Source organism: Passer montanus, unplaced genomic scaffold, assembly GCF_014805655.1.
Source record: "Passer montanus isolate IOZ18808 unplaced genomic scaffold, ASM1480565v1 scaffold222, whole genome shotgun sequence".
In the NCBI taxonomy this organism is placed as follows: domain Eukaryota; kingdom Metazoa; phylum Chordata; class Aves; order Passeriformes; family Passeridae; genus Passer; species Passer montanus.
Window position 1 is genome coordinate 132,346 of NW_024366838.1, and position 21,103 is coordinate 153,448.

Genomic DNA, 21,103 nt, shown 5'->3' on the forward strand with positions numbered 1-21,103 from the left:
ACTACCACACATGGTACATTCTTTTAGACCTTTATGGAAATAGTTCAGAGGGCTTCAGTGGTTTTTGGTGGCCTTCATTTCCCCCTACAGTCCATACCCACTTCTTGCCCTCAATTCTGTGCCTGCACTGTACTGTGTTGTGCTTATCTCCACATTGTTATTATTAAATATTATGCAGTTGTGCAATAAGCTGGTGAGATAGGAGAATAAAGCAGTAAATATAGACTAGCTCATTACACTTGGTGTTTTAAATGCAATTAATTTAATTGCTTTAGGTGAAAATTAAAAATATGTCGTAACTGGAGAAAATAGCAAAATCAATTATTTGGAGTATTACTTATATAATCAGTTTGATTTTAGTCTGACCAGGGAATAATTTAATGAAGAATAAAATTTTGGAACTGAGCAACCCATCTCATGCTCATTTCTGATGTTCACTGAAGTTATCACATTGTCCCTCACAGCTTATGGCTCTTTGATTATGGATGCTTGCACACTGTTGCTGACATAAGACTACTGGTATTAGCTAGAGATGATGGGTAGCAGAATTGGTTGATAGAGGACTAACAGAGGTCTCAATATTTCATAATTTTTATAATTCAGCTTTCTGGAAAAAAAAAAATTTCTTGTTTGGAAATACACTGCTATAAAAAGTTGGAAGAGATAAAGTGATTGGAAAGCAAAGCCATGACTCCTGGTTAAATTTTGAAATTCCATTCAAATTTTATTAATTCCTCTTTGACCTGGACTCCATCAGCACCCTTTGCAACAGATATACTGCGGTCTACCTATCTAATGCATTCATGGCTTTGGACAATCTACCACTCTTAAACTCCTCTCCATGCCTTTGCAGAGCTGTTTCCTGTCACTTTCAGGCACCTCAGGGGACTAGAGTGACTGCAGCAGCACTAATGGAAACCCTGCAGCAGATTCCGTGGGCACGCCATGTAACCTCTTCAGCAACCTGTGCTTAAATGCACAGAAACCCTGGCCAGGTAAAGCCTGCAAACATCTCCCCAAAAGACTTTACAGGCTGCCTGCTTCCATCAGGCTAGAGAAAAACGTTCCTGTGAGGCTCCTTCTGTCAGCCACCCTTCCCTGCCAGGGGGTACACTGCAGTACAAAGCAGCTCATACACACACTGTGCAAAATCAGATGGTACAACCACTGAATTGGAAAAGATCTTATGAGGATGATTCAGCTAGTGCAGATGTCCAGCAGGCAACAATTCCATTTTCCAGCAAGTTTCAAAGATAAAGTAGGGGGTTTTTTTGTCTTTTCACAGAATTGTTTAAATATTTTCAGGCTGTGGACTTCTGTTGAGACTTCTTACTGTTCTGGGCTTCAGCTTTCTCATAGTGGACTAACCTGCAGGTCAACCATACAACCATAGGCATAGCAATGAAACTCCGTTCTAGATGCATAACTAACAAAAACCACAAAATGGTCTTTCTCAAAAAAAAAAAAAAAAAAAAAAAAAAAAAAAAAAATCAAAAAACCAGCACAAAATCTAAGCAATCATGAAAAGAGAACTTTTTTAACGAACAGAAAAATATCTAGCTGACCCACCACAGGAAAAGAGTCTCATTCCTATGTTCGTAAGGGATGATTGATCATATAACCTTATTTTTGGCTTCAATACCCATCAGCTGTGAATTTATATTCACTTTATAGTCACACCAAATTTATATAAAAACAAACACTGATTACAGGTCTCAGATTTTTACCTACATGTTGTAGTCCAAACTACACATACCACTCATCTTATTTCCATATAAGACAACTTCACTGTGCAATGTTCTCTCTTCTTTTTCAAACAAACCACAGTTACTGCCCTAATAACTCTCCAGTTTGACACTCAGTTTAAAATAACAGCTAGAAGTGGCTATATTTAGAGAACAGTCTGGTATTGGTACAAAGCCTCTCATGTTTCCACTCAAGCACACAACAATATCCTTGGCCAGGAAAGAAATCCCTCTGTGAAAGGTCTTGTAAGAATTCAAATGCAAAGTAATGACTGTATATGAACTAGAAAAGATTCATTCATTTGAATTCCTCCTGCTTGTTAGTAAACTTCAACTAAGCCTCTACAAAGCACAGCTCAGACTGGCACTGCCTAGCTATATGGATATTCAAAACGTTAAAGGTCACTCTACCTGAAATGCTACAAAACAATATTTTAAAATAAAGCATTCCTATAGCTACATGTAAATTTTCAAGGCCATCTATGAAGATGTTAATACCTGACAGTGAGCACTGTGAAGCTCAATGTTAAGCTGCAGATGCAAACATTAAGCAAACCTGTATAAGGACACAGAGTAGAAAACACACTTTATTCTGTACAGTGTCAGATTCTATAACTGCTTGTGCCCACATTATCATATTGTTAAGGCCTACTTCTAAGGGAAGACAAGATCTAATATATCCAGTTCCTTAAAAAAATTATTGCTGCTGTATTTGTTAACTTTTAAAATCCAGGCACCAGGATAACTGCATTTGCAGTTTATGTTTGGTTATCTTTTTGTGTACTCTAGCACTCAAGGCCGACTTACTTTCCTTAAGAACTCAGGAATTTACACAATCAGAAAGCAGTTTATACTATGGAAAACCATATCCAAATTTGTTCTCAGCTAGGAGAGTAAACCAAGCTGTAGCTTAAAGCCCAAGCAGTACTAAAAGTTATTCATTTTCTTGCAGTCTGTATTGAGTAAATTTTCTGAACTGAACAGTTAAGGATGACACAAAACTGTCAGGCTCTATAATGGAAAATTAATTACTATAGAGTAGAGGCAAAATATAACAACAATGGCATTACTCCAGTTCTCACTGTTGTACTACTGTAATCATACAGGACAAAACTGACTATAACCTGACACTTGGGTACACAAATATGATTCTCCTGGGATAAAAAATACCTCAGAAAGATTGTGAAGCACAAAAAAATGTCGCCAGGTCCTGGTCTGCTGGTTCCAGCTCCTTCCTAGAGCTTGCAAATGACTGTGATTGTTTGCCACAAGTGTTTACATGTCTTAAGGCAGAGCATATATCTTGCTGTACACCAGGCATCTGGCACTCAGGGGAAGGAGAGAAGAAGGGATTTGCCAGGAGCAGACAACAGCAATAAATACTGATAATGAACTGCAGGTCAGCTTGAGGATACATGGCTTTGGAGAATTAAGGACTCTATTTCCCAAACAGATGCATGGGAGAGAGCACAAACATTTACACCTGTTTCATCACCTGCCTGAACACAGTGGTGAGCTGAGAGCAACTCAGAGTCAATATTCATTCATTCATCTGCTTCCCTGCTGGCTCCAGAAAACAGTGATGCCAATTACCATCAACTCTCTCATATGGCCTAAAATGAACTCAATTTGCTTTGGCCAAACAGCTGCAAAACTGTGGTCCCAGTCAAGGAGGTTCGTGTTCAGAATGATCTGCCAAGAGTGATTAGGCAGAGCACAACTATTTTGCTAAAACTTCCTCAGGATAACAACCATGTCTAAAACAGAACACACCAAAGGCAAGCTTTCAAAAGGAAATTACTAAAAAAGTAGGAAATTATAAAGAACAGATCAAGTCAGAAAATGCATCAGAGCACTCGACACATTAACCTACCCGCTTCCCATGAAATTCTGCAGCCATAAGCATTAGAAACATTAGCTACATGACAATTAAGCTCCAAAGACACCAGTAAGTATCAAGTTCTCCATATCCTGCTTACAACTAAGAGATCATTCATCTAACAGGATCTACAACAAACTCTCTCTTTTCTGCATGAAGGTGCAGAGATTTCATACATACATACATATAAATGGATCAGGCATCTACACAGCATGTGACTATTCTGTTTAATTCTTAACTTTAAAAGGAATCAGAAATTCTTATGTTTGTTTGCTGTGCATGAAGATATCTTTGAAAGGCCACTGCAGCAGGACTTTCTTAACTTTCAGTCAAAAATACAAAGATGCCACAGAATCACAGAATAGTTAAGGTTGGAAGGCACCTCCAGAAATCATCTGTTCTGACCCTCCTGCTCAAGCAGGGCCACCTACAGCCAGTTGCTGAGGACCATGTCCAGACAACTTTTCAGTATCAGCTGGAATTGAGACTCCACAGCCATTCTCACAGTGAAAGAGTGCTTCCTATTTTTCAGAGGGAACATTCTGTATTGCAGTATGTGCCCATTGCCTCTGGTCCTGTCACTGGGTACCACTGGAAAGAGCCTGGCTCTGTCCCCTTTGCACCCCCCCTTCAGGTCCTTCTATTTATTTATAATATAAACTTCCCCCTCAAGCCTTCTTTTCTCCAGACTGAACAGTCCCAGCTCTTGCAGACTTTTCTCACATGAGAGATGCTCCAGTCTCTTAATCATCTTCATAATCTTTCACGGGGATCTCTCCATTATGTCCCTGTCTCTCTTGTACTGGGAAGGCCAGAACTGGGTAGAACTCCAGACAGGGCTGAACAGAGAGGAAGGGTCACTCTTGAGCCGCTGGCAACACTACTAATGCAGCCCAGGACACCATTAGCTGCCCTTGACACAAGGGCACATTGCTGGCTTGTGTCCAACCTCATACCCACCAAAGCCCCACAGCCTTTTCTGCTGAGCTGCTTCTAACTAGGCCACAATATAAAAAACATGGAATGTTTTCCCAAAAGACCCTCCAGTGTTCAGAGATCATGCAGTATCCGTAAAGATTTTAAGTCAGAAGTGACTTTGCCTTACAGGTACCTATAACTCTGTGAGCCTGGTTGGATTCTTACATTCAAGCACCAACCTTATCATCTAACCCTGGAATGAGCAGACAGACATTAAAGTGGTGTTTTCTACATTCCACAGTTCTCTAACCCAGAAAAAGCACTCATCCCAGAGAAAGTACACACCTGCTGACTCCAGCCTTTTTCAAGGGCTTCTCAAGTCGTGTTCGTGGTAATTTCTGAAAAGCAAGAAACCATTTTCCAGGCTGGAATAAACACTGTTTAGCAAATGTGAAAGAGGCTGGCAAAGGGAGTCACATATTCATTGCCAGATCTACAAATGGATTAGTAAGTACATTGGAGAATTAAGGTACCCCATCTTACGTATCCACTGAGGATTTCTACTGCAAGGGGAAAGTGCTTTTTGGAACACATAAAAATTTTACTGAACAGAAGTTTCTGCAGAGTAAATCTAAATTTTGTTTAGTGCCTTAGACCATGATCTTTAATGTTATTAGTAGAAAACAGGGAAATCTGTTTATTCACAGGTGTGATCTGATAATTGTCTGGCTTCCTTACCCTCCAGGTGTAAAGTTTTGCCACAAATGCATTAGCATTTCCCTAGACTTCACTGTCACAGAAGCCTGCTCCAATCTTTTCGAACCATGAGGGATAGACAAGGCACCAGTCTCACAGTATTGATCAATTGTTAGTGATGTAACATCCAAAAAATAAGATAATCTGAAAAATGGACAATTACTTCTTCAATGGCTTTGTATACAACGTGGTTTTGTATACAACAGCTGTAAACTGCCTTTCCATTACTGTAGCTCTTTATGCATTTTTAATATCAAATATAGTTTGTGGGCCAGGAAATTTGAAGAAACTTGGCACATCACAAGAGTGCCTCTTAAAACATTTTAGCAGTTTGCTAATTGAAAACTGTGAAGACTTTGTTTCCTAAAAGACTTTGGCTGATGTTTCAAATGGAAATCTAATTACCATGATTCATGGTTATTTTCATACTAGACTTACAAGGTTTTCAGAACAGAAAGAAGCACTAGTTACAAATAGCTCATCCTTTATCAGAGAATATATCTATTTAAAACAGCATTCAAAGTACACCAACACAAATACTCACACTTGTAGAGTAGTCTCAAATACTGATCTTCAGCCACATTTGGCAAAGGAAAATGTGTTGAAGGAAAGAAACAGCCGTATAGTGCAGAACACGCTCTGTTAATCAAAGACCACTATACTATATTACGTAAAATTGTAGGAATCTTTGACTTGATTATGATATGAAGAAGTACTACAATAATCACACATTAATCCCTGGCTGTCTAGAGACACAGTGAAGGATGGGGCAAAAGAGGCTTGTTCTTTTCAATGGGAGCAATAAAATTCTTCAAATGATATAAAACATTCTAAGCAATCAAAGCATTATATAAAATTATATGGATGACTGTGGCCTTTTATCTGGCCTTCTGTAACATAACAACAAGAAAGTATTTTTAAGACAGTAAAAACTCAACAGTTAAAGGAAAATCTCTCTAATTTTTAAAGTATATTTTTGTGAGATGTAACCACAGAAGATTTGGCCCTATTTCGTAAGTTTAATCAGTCAAGTAATTATAGCTTTGCATGCATTGCTCTTGCACACAGTGGCTGGGGACAAAACGTCTCAGAAAGTAATGCAATGGGAGAGCTCAAAAAAAACTGAACAAAACCAACTAGCTGTAACTGGTTTGGTCTTACTTTTTCAGTAAGCTTCCAAATATTTCTACGCAATAGCATTCTACACAATAAGGATATTAGGGCATTTTCAGGCTGATTCTATTAAAGTTTTGAACAGTCTGGACCATGTGCAAGATAAACAAATCTTCTTTACTAGCAGAAATGTTTCTGGAGTGTCTGTGATGATTCTTTCAGCACAAGTGCAAACTTACTTTTCCTCACTACAGATCTTGACTCACACTGGATCTTGACCAAAATTTATTGTGAAAATTTCTTCCTCCCCACCAAAAAATTAACTGTGAAATCATGGTCTTTCCTCTTCATTTGTTCAAAATGATTATGCATGTAGTGTAATAGGTGTAACAACCACAAAGTACTGCCTAACAGCACTTTTACTAATAAAAAAACTCATGCCATGCTGCATCTTGAAATTCCTGAAAGAAACTTAACTTTAGTTCATTTGCATCTTCCATTCTTTTTCAGAAAGGTGAAAATATTTCTAGCAGTTTTCAGTAATTTGCATGTCTATACTTGAATTTTAGCAAACTTCAACAACATCTGCAAGGTCAGGGGTTAGGTGCAAGTGATTTTTTCGACTGAGGTGATTTCACCTCCATCACAACTCCCAAATTCTCTTTTGCCCTCCTACAGTTTTTTCTTTTTCTTTTAAATTTTAATTCAAACGGCAAATTATCTATTTTCAGTATTTTCATGCAAAACAAAGTCCAGCCTATTGCCAGAAATGCAAGGTATATTCAATAAACATTAATTTTCTAAGATTTATCCTCCCTCTCTTGTGGCCAGATTCCACGGCTCAGTGTAAAACTACAGCAGTTGCTGATTCTGTAAGCGCTGAATCAGTAACAGCTGTATGTGAAAATACACTTATGAGAATGTTACTATTCTGTGGAGAAGAGGAATGCTTTGAAACTCATCTCTCATGTAGTGACTCACTGACAACAATTTAGGCTTTGTTTGTTCCCCTGTGGCAAATGGAAAGGCCAGACTTATCTCAAGTGAGATCATGCACAGGCAACTGCTGCTGAAGCTCTTGATGGACATAAAGTGCCCTTGGCCGTCTTTTTTTTTTTTTTTTTTTTTCCCAAGACCTGCCTCTGAAGATGGAGAAAAAATACACTAATAACTGTAATATGGGCATAGCTCAATAAAAATGCTATTACCCAGAAGCCTAGGATGGAAGTTATACCTGGGCAAGCAAAATGTAAGATTTCAGGGTCTGGGATCAGCAAGACAAGGGATAGGCTGGAGCAAGATGGAATGCTCCTCACACATGGTACTACTATTAAACTGCTAATGACTTTAATAACAGGAAAATAGTATGAAGAAATGAGTTGCTAATACAAGAGTGGTGGCTGAGTAGTCCAGTAAAGGAAAACAAGAAGAACACACGAGTCTAAGTGTAAAAGAAGTGTGTAAGTCAGCCCTTCGTTCCCCACTCCTCAGTAAGGACAGCTGTCTCTCCAAATTCAATTACTTTGGCCAGGAACACCAACATTTTAATTATCCGGTCAAGGCAAAACAGACCATGTGCCAATCTAAGGGCTTCTACCTCCATCAAACAGCACTCAGTGCAGAGATGCCCTGGCTACAGGTTTGACAATCCCAAACCAATAGGATCCTGTGGCAGGATGAATTCATCAACTGAGAACTTGCCAGCAAACAAGCTCTGGGGTATGCCAGCCGAGTTCTCCTGCAGCTAGGTACAAGCTGGTGCAAGTCTGCTTGACTCCCAAGTACACAGTGATCTCACAACAAACACGTGAGACCACTTGTCTGATCACAAGAATTGTACAAAGCCAGCAATGTTACAACTTTTTTTTACATTTTTAAATTATGTACTTTCCAATGTACAGGAAAGTACTGTAGATAGACGGAAAGAAAACTAAGACTTCAAATGTGCTAATTTATTTGCCAACAGGTTTACAACGAAGCATGACAGAGCACATATCAGACATGAACTGTGTTTGCTGTGCCACAAAATCTAGGACTGCCAATTATCACCTGCTTCATTACTTTGCATATTACAACCACATGATGTGACATTCAAGATCAGAGAGCTCAGATCAAAAGAGGTCAATTTTAAGTCATATGGCACAGCTGTAAATACAAGCTATTTAAATGGTATGCAGGCAGTGTTTAGATTTGAGATTCCTTATGCTGCTGCTCTGGCCTGACTTATCTGATGGCCTGCAATAGCTGTCCTGTCTCTTGAAATTGTTTTTCATATATTTTTAAGTGTAGCTATGTGATAAATGTGTTCCAAAACACAAACTTCAGTTGTCTGAAACTACTGTTATTGATGTTGCTTGCTCACCACCCTTCCATAAATTGTTACCTGATGGATGCCTGTTTGGAGTGTATCACAGGAACAGAGTCTTGGAATAATGAGGCAAAAATAGGCATATGCTTTAAGAATAAGAAAAAATGGCCATATTTGTATGTAATGTAATCTATTACATCACTCTTCTGTGTGAAATCTATCTCTTTTCCTTCAAAATACTGCAGAAAGGGAAAACATTATTAAACCCCTGAAATGTGGGCTATTAAAATATATCCTTGGCAACATGAGATATGAAGATACACACTTCCAGAATTTTTGAAGGAAAGCAACACTCAAAAAATAGGTATTTGAAGCTGTCAATTATCCTATGAGAGCCAGGTGCATTTATCTGTATCAACTATCAGCTGTATCAGTGATAGCTTTAGTGTTTCAGTGCCACAAAACCCATTAGGCACATTAAACAATGATCACTTGCTTTTTGGAGCACATTGCTAATATAAACAATCGCTCTTCCCTATAGATTGCTGTCACAATAGACAAGTTTCTTATCTAGTGCTTAAATCCAGGCAATCAGATCAGCATAGCAAACTCCATTAGGGCAGAGTTAAGCTGAAAACAAAAATGCACATTATTTTTAGCACCATTAAACTGGTCTCTGTTAGAGTGAAGGGCAATGGAAAACAAAACATACCCATAGTTCACACAAAGTGCTGTACAGATATTCTAAGAAAAAAATGTAAACATTGCCCAGAGTCACAGAAAAGACATGCCATAGTTATTGTGTTTAATGAAATTTATCTCTAATAATGTTTGTGGGCAGGATGTTCTTACCACCAGGTTATGGCCAGCTCTGTGCTGGACATAGCTAAGAGGAATGCAAAAACTGCCCAAACCTAACACTTCAGAATGCCTACAATTGAACCAAGGCTGTGTTTCCTACTGCTGTTTTAAGTGGGTCTGCATGGTTTTATTTATTACTATGCTGAGGATTACTGCTATTACACAGAGCATCTTCGTTTCAAAGACCATTTTGGATTTGTAGAGCATGTCTGTTGTCTAAAATAATTGTGCAATTTGGTTAAAGAATATCTCAAGATTATTTGATGAATCTTACTCTCTGCAGTTTGACAGTACGTATTAGAATTAACTGGTATTTGCCTTGCAAACACATATGCTGCTGACAAAGAAGTGAATTCTTGTGGAAATCAGCCACTATGCATCTACAAAGCTCTGTGCCCCAAAATAACTGAAGATGAACTCATGCTCCATACAACTGTAGGTGTTAGCAGAACCAGCACGGTGTTCAAACCTCCTAACACTCTCAACTACTATGAATATAGATGTGATTCCTAAATTTCCTATCCATTGGTTGAGTCCAAGAGTTTAATCTTTCTCTTATATTCTGAACTTAAAGTAAAATTATCTGTTCAGAGGCATCATGAATGCAATAACATTTCTGTGGGCATGCCTACACCACTGAAATTAAAATGGACCCTTGTCCCCTCTGTTTATGTATAGGAGAAACTCACATAAAGCTTTCAGATCTTATCACTGGTAACATACAAATTGATCTGTTGCTCATTTCAGAAGCAGGATTACATTATGATGATCTCTTCCTGAGCAACAACATTACTATGTTTCTTGTGTAGCTGGTATCCTACAAACAGACCAAGCAGAACTTGTTGCATTGAATTTCCCATGCTGCACTGAAAACAGATCTGGCTCCTTAGGGAACACGCTGCCTCAAGCCTGATGCTGTACTGAACCAGCCTGGGCCATGACCTCAGTCGGGTGTGCTTCCCAGCCCACCCCAAGGCTCACTAGAAATTTATATCCACAGCTTTTTCTGTATGTTACGTTTTTCCTTGCATGGTGTTTGTCTGCTAAAATCATTATAGTTCTAAAAGGCAAACCCCGAGCTAGCCAGTGACTGAAAAACCTGACATTAAAAAAAAGCACCTTGGTATGCTTGAAGGTCCTGTTCCTGAATTCAGTCATGTGAGAGAGCTTGAGGCTTACAGAGGGTTTCACTGAAGCAGAGGTTTTATGGGAGCACGGGTCAACTGGACAGATGCCTGAATTGTTTCTTGTATAGCTGCTCCTACAACCAGCCACTTTCGCTAGGGTCTGATTTGTCAGTCTTGAGTAAAGCACTTAGCAGTGAAACAGCCGTCCTTTGCAACATTGAGTATTTTATTTTGATTTGCACTTGATTAAAATAGGCCCTAAAACACAAGTTATAGGTATCAAAGCTTTAGGTATAAAATTTAAAATGTTTTCAATTATGAAAATTCTAAAATTAAACAAAAAAATATTGTATGCTGGAACTACCAGAACACTAAGGAGAAACCAGCTGAACCTTAGAAATATATTCACTTAAGTGGGACCATGTAGCTGCAAACAAAAACAAAACTTATACTTCCTTTCTGTGTGCCTGGCCCATCAGAAGATACTGGCTTCCTTGGCAACCGGGCAAAATACTTTCAAGTATGGAGTGGAAATTTCTGGGCACAGTTTTAGTTATATTTACATCACCTTGACAGTCTGGCACAAGACTACATTATTGAGAGATTTATAAGACGCAAGAACTTGCATTGCAAGTCAGATAATCCCTGTGAAAGACCCACTGAATGCAATTCTATACCATAAATAACATTTTAAAACAATAAAGCAACTTTGAAGCAATGCAAGAAGAAGCGGAACAATTCAAAGCTAAGCTGCCTCTCCTGTTCTTAACTTCCTCTGTTGCTTCCTTCACATGCACATACACTGACCAGCAAATACCAGGACACAGTGCTGCCAAAAGGGGCATGGTTTTATAAGACAAAATCATGAAAGAGCATCTAAGGAAGACTAGTTTTACATACCTGCTGTGTAGATTAGAATGAATTATTTTCAGCTAGATTTAGTTGTGATTCTATGAATGTATTTCTGAAGAGACTAATAGAATACCTCGTGTGCCAAATGTTTGCACAGAATGCCTTGCTATGATCAAATTACAGACTGCAGAAAAACTGTTTATAATGGAAATGCTGACAGAACTATGCTTAATACGAGAGCTGGTATACCACATATCCTCCCAGAGTATAACGTTTCAGTTATGTATCTCTGAAAATGAGATGAGCAATAACAGAAGCTGTGCAGCTGCTGGTATGTTTGTTTGTAAAGAAAGATCAAGCTACGGTAACAAAAATTGCGTTCTGTGCACCAAAAAAAGCAGGCTGCTGATCCAAACCCCTGGTCAAAGGTCCTTATATCTTGAAACACTGTGGATGTGCACAACATGATACACACCCACTTCTGCAGGTTTTGCTCCCAGCAACTCCCAGCCCCTTGGAGCTGAATCAATACCACTACCACGGTATTACAGCCTGTAAATCACAAGGAGGAAGTAAGTGCTGCTTTGCAGACAGACGGACAAAGAGGGTATGGTGTCAGGAGGCATAGCTGGGACAGCAAAGATGACTACTAAATTTCCACTAATACCTTCAAAAAATACAGAAAAAATCTATATCTATTTAAATAAATAAATAAACTAAGAAATAAATATCAAATAAATAAGAGGAAAAGTACATATTTCAATTATTACATCCTTGCAGACTTTTCTGAGTTAGGGTTTTTTGTACATTCCCAAAGCTTACTGACTAATCTAAAAAGTAACAATGAAGGTGACTCATTTTGCATAGGTGAGAATTTGGTATGAATCAGTGGGAAAATATAGTTTTTCTCAACTGAGAGACAAGTGGAATACAAAACTGGACCAGCCAGTTTTGAATGGAGCACTGATTAATGGCTTCTAAGGGGTTGTCTATCTCTTTGTATCTGTACTCACCTCTTCATTATTCTTAGTACATGTTTTTGGGCTTAAAAACTTTAAAAACACATAGTCCTTTTTCTGTGTGAGCACAGCTTTCACTTCATGAATGACAATTTGGTGAACACATAATCAAAATTAAATTATTTCATTACCCAGTTGCAGCCATGCTGTGTATATTTTTGTTTAGTCTTTTGTTCATGTAGATTCTGTCAAAAATTGGAGCCCACACTGAAAACTTACCAAGTAGTTAGAGTTGCATAGAAACTCTGTGCAGTGACTGAATATTCTTTTCAACAGCATTAAGTCTTGTAAAGCCTAATACAACTTACTGAAAAACTTCACTTTTTCTGTTGAACTGGACGTACAATGAATCGGAGAAAAGTCTTAATTGAACCTGTTGCGAAAATACTCTTGCCCAAGATTGTCTGTTGCCCTGGAAATGCATCCACTTTTAGAGTAGAACCCAAAATACATTTAGAAAGAAAATAATGCTTAAGGAATGCATAAGGAAAATAATGCATAAGGAATGGGACCGATATGACTGGCTTTTTTATAAAGAGGTTTTGACAAAAGACACCTTTTCCCAACAAAACGTGAAAGACAGAGAAAGAAAGGGGATTTCTGAGGCATCCAGCAGAAACCTGCGGAGATACCTGTGCCGGGGGAGCGCAGACGCTTCCCCGCAGGGCCTGCCTGTGGTCAGGGAGGAACACACCGGGCGGGAGGAGCTGGACGGCGGCTGCTCCCCGCGGAAAGCCCCGAGATGCCGCCGGCCGGCCGCGGGCTGCGGCAGCGCCCGGGAGCGGCAGCGCTCTCACCTTCCCCGTGCAGCGTCCAGGGCAGATGCGCGTAGTCCCACTGGTAGCCGCAGGCGCTGTCCTCGAAGGTGCACGACCCGGGCGAAAGCAAGGCCGCCCCGGCGAGCCGCAGAGCTGCAAGGACAAAGCGAGCCCCGGTCACGGCGCGCCCGGCCCGGGGGCCGCCGCCGCCCCCGGAGCGGCGCCGGGCGCGTCCCGCGCGGCGGGGCTGAGCCGGCCCTCGGCACCCCGGCGGGGCACGGGAGGGCAGCGCGGCCGGGCAGGCAGGGGAGGGACGGGGAGGGACCGCGGACACCGCGGGTGGGCGGCCCGTCCCACTCCTGTCGCCGAGCGGGGTCGGCCCCCGCCGCGGCCCGAGGCCGGAGTGGCCGAGGCTGGAGTGCCCTCCAGGGGTTACCCCTCCTCTGCGGGCAACCTGCGGAAGGGCATCGCCACCCGCGCAGCGAAAATGTGCTTTCTCACGTTGAAGTGGTTTTTCCTGCCTTTCAGCTCGTTCGCAGGGCATCGCTCCCGTCGTTGCGCACCATCGCTGGGTACCACTCCGAGAGCTTGGCTCTGGCTGACGTACTCCCTGTCAGGTGCTTGTGCGCAACAGTAAGGTGTCCACTCAAACACATCTGCAGAGGACAAAGGGGCTCCCACCCCACCAGAGCTCCGTGTTAGCCCTTCTGTCCTTCCCTTCCACTAAACCTGACCTTCAGAGGACCTGGCACTTTTAGCTGGGAACAGTCCAGCACCTGCTGAGATGCTCCAAGTGCTGTAGTTCATCAGCTTACAGAACCACTCAGGACTGGACCCTGAGAGATGTCCAGCCCAAACTCTGCCCAAAGCAGAGCCAGCTTTGAACTTAGACCAGGTCGCTCAGTTAGGGTTTGATAACCTCCAAGGGTGGTTGGGCTCTCTGGGCCCTGGCTGCAGTCCTGGACTGTTTTTGTGGGGAAGGTGTTTCTTCCTTGTGAATGCTCTGAATTTCCACTATTCCAGCTGTGCTACTCCCTCTCACTCTCCAATCATGCACCACTCTGATGAGTCCTGACGCTGCATTTCCTCTGTCCCTCTCCTGTCCAGGGCTGTTGTTGAAGGTGACAAAAGTTATCTCTCTTCCCAGCTGAACCCTCTCCTGGCAGGACAGGGTCTCCAGGCCAGCTGCCTCAGTGGCCTTCTCTCACCTCACATCTAAAAGAGATTAAGACCACTTAATGTGTTGCATTGCAAATACAGAAATTCTGAATTATTTGTCTAATTAGGGCTGCAGACATAGCATACTTTTCAGATTTGACTGGTGGCACATGGTAGTATTTAAAATACAGACCTTCATTTTATTATCATGCTTTAATATCAAAGCATTCAGTGAATAGGACCACCAGAGGCCCCTTTTGTTACTCTCCAGGACCATAAAAGGACATCCAGCTGGAGGTGAATGTGTGTAAATTATTTTTAGGGAACTGATGTTTATATATTAGATAAGAAACACCTTTTAATGAATATAAATGGTTATGAATGGATAAACCCCCTGTTGTACAGTTTCACCTCACACACAGAATGAAAAGAGTTTAATCTTCTGTGTGTCCTGTGCAGATAAAGAATGCCTACTTTTTAATCCTTCAAACTGAGTCAGAAAGTTTATTCTGGCCAATTTCAGTATCTCCATGAATTAATTTCAGTACTAAGGCACTTGATTAGCTAAATTTTAGCAGCTTTGACACATGCCTATTTTTACACAGAATTGAGTATAGTGCATTATCTAGAATACACCACTTCTGAAAAGCTGATGGCACAAATAGCCAACTGATGCTGATGACTCACCAATATAAGCACTCACTAAGAGCAGCTGGAATGGCTAATGCCCTGTTTTTTCCTTGCTGATTTCCAAGATTTACCACCTCTTAGCAGAGATGGCTTAGCTGCATATGTCAGACACCAAAGTTCATAGCACCATGTCTAAGTTGGTTTTCAAACTGGCACCTCCAGCTTGCTGCAACCTCTCAGGAACTAAGGAAGTAGCAGGTGTGTGTGACTGAGATGACATTAAAATTCCTGAAACTGATGTAAAACCTCGGTGGCCCACTACACTCTTTCCGAAGAACTGTATAGAAGACATTCTCCTTAATAATGGATTTGTGAAAGCATTTTGCCCCTTATTGACTCACGTTTCCTGAAATCTCACCCCATCCTTTCCTGCTGCTGATTTCATTAGGTTGTCTTCTTCATGTCAGGGAGTAACATAATCAAGGCCATGCTAACCAGGCAATCTCACAAGGGAAAACAAATGTCAGAAGCATCATTAATTGTTATATAGGAGTATTTGAGAGGTACTAGAGGCTTCTACAGATGGTCGAGTTTAATTCCATAAGCACTTACCCAGTTTGTTCCTGACCAGGCAGGAAATGGGTAAGCCACATTGTCATTATTGCCTTTTGAGACAGGAAATGCAGAGATCTAGCATGAGGCAGAAGGCCAGTTACACCTCCTATTACTAAGTGAGCTTGCTTTGAGTACAAAGTTAAACCACAGGCTACCATATGAATTTTATTAATTTTAATCAATTTTCACAGATTAACTGCAACACCAGAGAAGGAGACGAGCAGCAACTATAGTCTGAACTTTTCCAAATTCTCTGCACAGATACAGATTCTGTCCCTTCCAGTGTTTGCTTTGAAATCCTGGAAAACACACTTAATAAAAAAACCTCTTTGCAAGCCCAGGCACATCCAAACTTTCCACTTGTTCTCAGACATTGGACACCGGTACTCAGTTGGAAAAGGATATCAGGACTGGAAAAGGAAATAAGGTCTTGTAGTACCTTGCAGTGTTCAAAGTTCAGTCTTCTCATATACATGTGTTAATATTATTATTTTATGCTTTATATGCTTTAATGAAACTATAATCATGCATGACACTTTACAAGTCTACTTAGGCAGAAGTCCTGGCATCTTTTTCTTTTTATATTTATCTTCAATAAGAAAAATACAAATCATTTGAGCCAAGCTCATCTAATCTAACTTTGCTTTGGTATATCAATATTTCTTATGTCCTTTGCCCATTGTGTTCTGTGATTTGCAATTCCAGATGATTCTGATCTTGCCTATGAGCCAGTTTTTGCAGCTGCTGACTTCTCCATTCTCTGGAAGTATGTCATGCTGCAGGAATATTTCTACTGGAAAGGTAGAAGGTACTAGCAGCCAGTGGCTGTGCTGGACATTTCTGCTCCCATATGGTTTACCATTTGAGGGCAGGGTAAGAGAAGAAATTAACCCATGGTGTGAGGAGGAAAAACTCCTGGCAGTATTACTTCATTTTTCTGGTTGCTATCACATTGTACTGTTCGCAGCAAACTGCCAGCTTAAGCACTCTTCTACTGCTGTCTCTGGCATGAGCCACACGTGTTTACCAGCAAAGCAGGTACACCTGTGTGCTTTTGGGAATCGCTCAGAGAGGAAACTCATTCACATTCTGCTGAACTGATTCTGTATAATGCTTTGGAATGCCCTGTTCTGCACAGCCCGACATGGTTTACTCTTAACAAAATGAACGTGTTTGTCATGTTGTTTCAACTTATTGTGTCTCTGTGATTCTGTGTATTTACTCTTCTGTGCCCCTAAGGTGCATCTACTAATTGATGATCTAAAAACTACACATGGAGACCCATGGAGATCTCCTCTGCTTCCAGTTTGCTGAGGGTGGCTGACTGATCTTAAGGAGCACCTGACTTTTTGAATGGAAATTGCAATCAGTCCAGTGCTGGTTCACCTGCTTGAGTGAAGGGAATCCTGGCGTGAGTGAGCTTGGCAGGATCGGCTGCTGCTGAGGGCTGTGGTACAGAGCCACGACAACAGACAGGAGGGGTTGATCTGTTTTAGATGCCAAGTCAGCATTGGCTGTGTATATGTATATGTATGAGATGCATGTATATCTGTCAGTAATGGTGGACATACAGACAAAAATTTAGTTAGTGGCTGAACTGAGCAATCCGTAAAAAATATTCAATCATTCTGTCATGTGCAGGGTTCTCATAGTAGGGAAAAGACCAGGAGGCCAATCTCAGGAAAGTTAAAACTGGGCATGAAGGCACTGCTCAATAAAGCTGACTCTTTGTGAGGGGCAACAAAGAGACTACAGGAGCCCTCTCTTACATTAAAAGTACTGTCTTACATTTAAATAATCAGGCTACTTTTTGTAATTTCTGTATTATCTTACTAAGATTATACTTTTCAGACCTTGTTTAATTCCCTGTAAAGGAAAGCCGGAATGAAGTGGGCTCTTGCTGTACATCATTATGGTTCCATGAAGAAGAGTAAAAGGAACAGTCAAGAATGACACCTGCATGTGAAATTACTAAATGAGTTAAATCCCAGTGGTCTGTCACTTTGTCAAATCTCTGCTGGCACCTGCAAACTGCAACTTCCTCTTTCCGAAAAGCAAACGAAAGAGACACCATTCAGGTGCCAGAGAAATAGCTAGCCACAAAATGATCAGTTTAATAGCTAATTAATATTTTACAACTGTTCTCACATCTGATTTCTATGATTTTTTTTTTTTAACCAGAGAGCTAGCAGGTTGTTGGAAATGGTTGATTCATCATCCCTGGAGGAATTTAAAAGACATGTAGACGTAGCACTTAGGGACATGGTTTAGTCAAGGACCTGGCAGTGTTAGGTTAGTGGCTCTATGATCTTAAAGGTGTTTTCCAACCCCAACTACTCTCTTATTCTGTGATTCTGTGACTGAACCGTACAGTATCTAAACATTGACTACAAGGCTGAGAATGGGCCTGCTGGCCAGGCAATGGCCCCTGAAAACCACTGGACATTGCTTTTAGCTGCAAATTCTGTCATTTTCTGTCAACAGAGTATGCACAAGTCATTGATTTTGCAGTTGGTATAAGTGATCAGGAATGTCATAGGAATACCCAAGCTTGATCCATTCTAGGGAATGCAGTTCTACAAGAGTCCCTTCTACATCCTCACACCACAGGATGGTCAGTCTTGAGGAGAAAAGGAAGCCAGTAGGTAGGAGCTGGAGTAGAGTCATCCTTGGCAAAGCAGGAGAGCCAAAGTGAGATGGGCAATCACATAGCTATGAGAACTACAGATGAAAAAGTAGTGTAAAAAGTAGCTTTTCCACATGCATCCATGTAAGGGAGTTTTTGGAATAAGCCCAAGCTACAGCACCTTGCTTCACTATCAGGAGACAGGAACCACCACAAGAGAAGACTTTGCAAGGCAAACCTGAGTGCTAGAACTCCTCAGATATTCTGCTAGAGATGAGCAGTTAGGAAATGAACTCAGGAAGAAGAAGGAAGAAATATTACCATATTTTGGGTTTTGGGGATCAATATTCAAGGAGGTTTTGGTTCCTGGACAAACACACCGAGCTACTAAACATTTAGGCATTTTAGTGAATATTTCAGCTATTAAGTGAGAATAAAAATAAATGCTTCAATTAAAGCTGTCCTCTGAGTGTCCAGTTAATGAGGGTTAGTTATATCTAGATGAAAAAACGGCCTTTGCTGTTCGACATGAAAAGATGAGTTTAAATAAATACAGACACCTGGTATGACCCTTAGGGTATCCTGTGCAGGGTCAGGAACTGGACTCCATGGTCCCTGTGAGTCCTTTCCAACTCACCATATTCTGTGATTCCGTGAAATATAGAATAGGGACTACTTGCAATAATATATTCTAAATATTAATTCCAACACAAGTATATTTTGCATTTCAAAAGGGATTCACAATACTCTAAAACAAGATGTACTAGAGCAGGCAGTTATACAATGATTACCAGTGTAACTCTACCTTGTAAATTGCAAAGTTTTCCCATGGAGACAAAATTCCAGGAAAATCCAGATGGTCACAGGATATAGTAGAAGGACAGCATATATTTTGAACTGGAGAGGTTTGTCATTTACTTTGCTTAAAGCTAAAGTTAGGATTTGGTTTGGGGCCAGGGAAATCAAAGGCCTCAGAGTTGAAGTGCCAGCAACATCTTGCTCAGCCCAAAGACCTGGGATGGCAGCTGGGCTCAGAAAAAGTTGTAACTCAGTACACATCTGGAATCATGAACAGGTCTTATCCCCTGCAAGATACCTAGTTTAAAGTCAGGGTCTGGGTTAGTTATCGGAGGACCACATTGGAGCAGTGTCCAACTGGCCAAAGTAAACTGTTCTTTCCAATATAGACTACCTGTATTCTGCTGCAAATTTTAGCTCTGGAAATAGAAATATTTTTTTTTGCTCAAAAAGCATTCAAGTGCCATTACCCTCTTTGGACATTGCAGAATGAATCAGGAAGCGAAGAAATTGTAAACAAAAACTTGTAATCCAGAAATAACAAAACACCGGGGACAGTAATTTGTACCAGATGCTACAGTGTAGATGTAAAAGTAAATACAATTAGGCCTATAACATCAAATATGAGCAAATTAACATCAGTGATTTTTTTAAAATAAGTAACTCTTTCTTATTGTCATGAACAAAAGCCACTGACAACTGCAGAAAACCTTTAAAATAGATGGTGTCCCTTTTGTTTATTGGTTCTGTGCCTGTAACAATACACTTTTAAGATTTCTTTGGGGTATCAGCTGCAGAAGAAACAGGGGAATGCCCAGCTGTTCAAAAGCTATTTCATGATACAGAGGACTGCACAATGAAAAAAATTAGGGTTGCCATGGTAAAATATTATTTGTGTATAAATAAATGCCCTGCAGACAGTTTCTTCCTCAGATGACATTACTTTTGCAGAACTTTGTAGAAAACAGAGGACAAAGCCAAATATGACGATATGTGCAGAGATGGAAAATGGGGGGTGGGGGGAGAAGGAAGTGAGACAAAAAAAGGAAGATTTCTTCAGTGCTGTTGAAAATCATTAGTGCCTGTGAATCATTAGTGTTCAGTGAAGTGGATCTGCCTTATCTTGCTATAAAGCAGCTTTCTAGGGGCTTCTTGAGAGTGAAATAGGGTAATGAACTCCCCTGTCAGGGGCAAAATTTCTACCCAAAAAATTACCAAAATCCTGCAAAGAAGGGCTGCCCTCTTTAAGAGAGATCTCCTCTCACAGGATTAGTTCAGCTGTGTCAGGACCTTTTCTGTCTCCTGAGTCAGCAAAGAACTAGCAGACACCATCTCAGCATTGTATCCTTGGGGTTTGAAGTCTTACAGCTGAAAGTTACTGCAATCACCTGGCTGCTGGGCTGGAATTTTTTGTGGCTTGAAGTCATGCAGTACTCCACCTCTTAGCTGGTTATCTTCTTCTGCCTGTGTCAGACCTTTCCCTTTGCCAGCATTGGAACCATCTTTTTTGCTGAAACATACTGAGTAGAGCAAGGATATGTACATAAACGAAAGACATGCTCAGTAGTAGCAGTCCCCGTTGCAACATCAAATAAGAAGTATGTGAGATTTAAATAAAAAACAACAACCAAAACCAAAAACAAACAAACAAAAAAAAACCCCACAGAAAACAGCCGACCAACCACCATAAAAACAAGAGAGCTGACTTACATATGGCATTTCAGAAGAAAATATGGCTGCAGTTTTACAAATTCATTACAAAGTGAAGAATACTTTTATTTTACAACAACTGCAAATGAAATCAGGACAGTCATTGAATGCTAGAGATTTCTGAGTATCACAAGATGTATAGCTTCACTTTTACAACCCTCCAAAGAGGTAACTCTAGCTGCTCATCATCTTTCTATTTGATATATGGCATAAATACATGAGCCACAAGA

At 40.5% G+C, this 21,103-nt stretch overlaps 1 protein-coding gene across 1 annotated transcript in view; it reads right to left on the bottom strand.

The window, feature by feature from the left end:
• The window catches only part of MAMDC2 (MAM domain containing 2), a 56,561-nt gene extending 42,681 nt beyond the window's left edge, over positions 1-13,880 (bottom strand). Inside the window, exon 1 of the mRNA XM_039710064.1 lies at positions 13,376-13,880. Within this exon, the coding sequence (XP_039565998.1) occupies positions 13,376-13,880 (505 nt within the window). The remainder of the gene's footprint in view (positions 1-13,375) is intronic.
• Between the last annotated feature and the right edge of the window lie 7,223 nt (positions 13,881-21,103).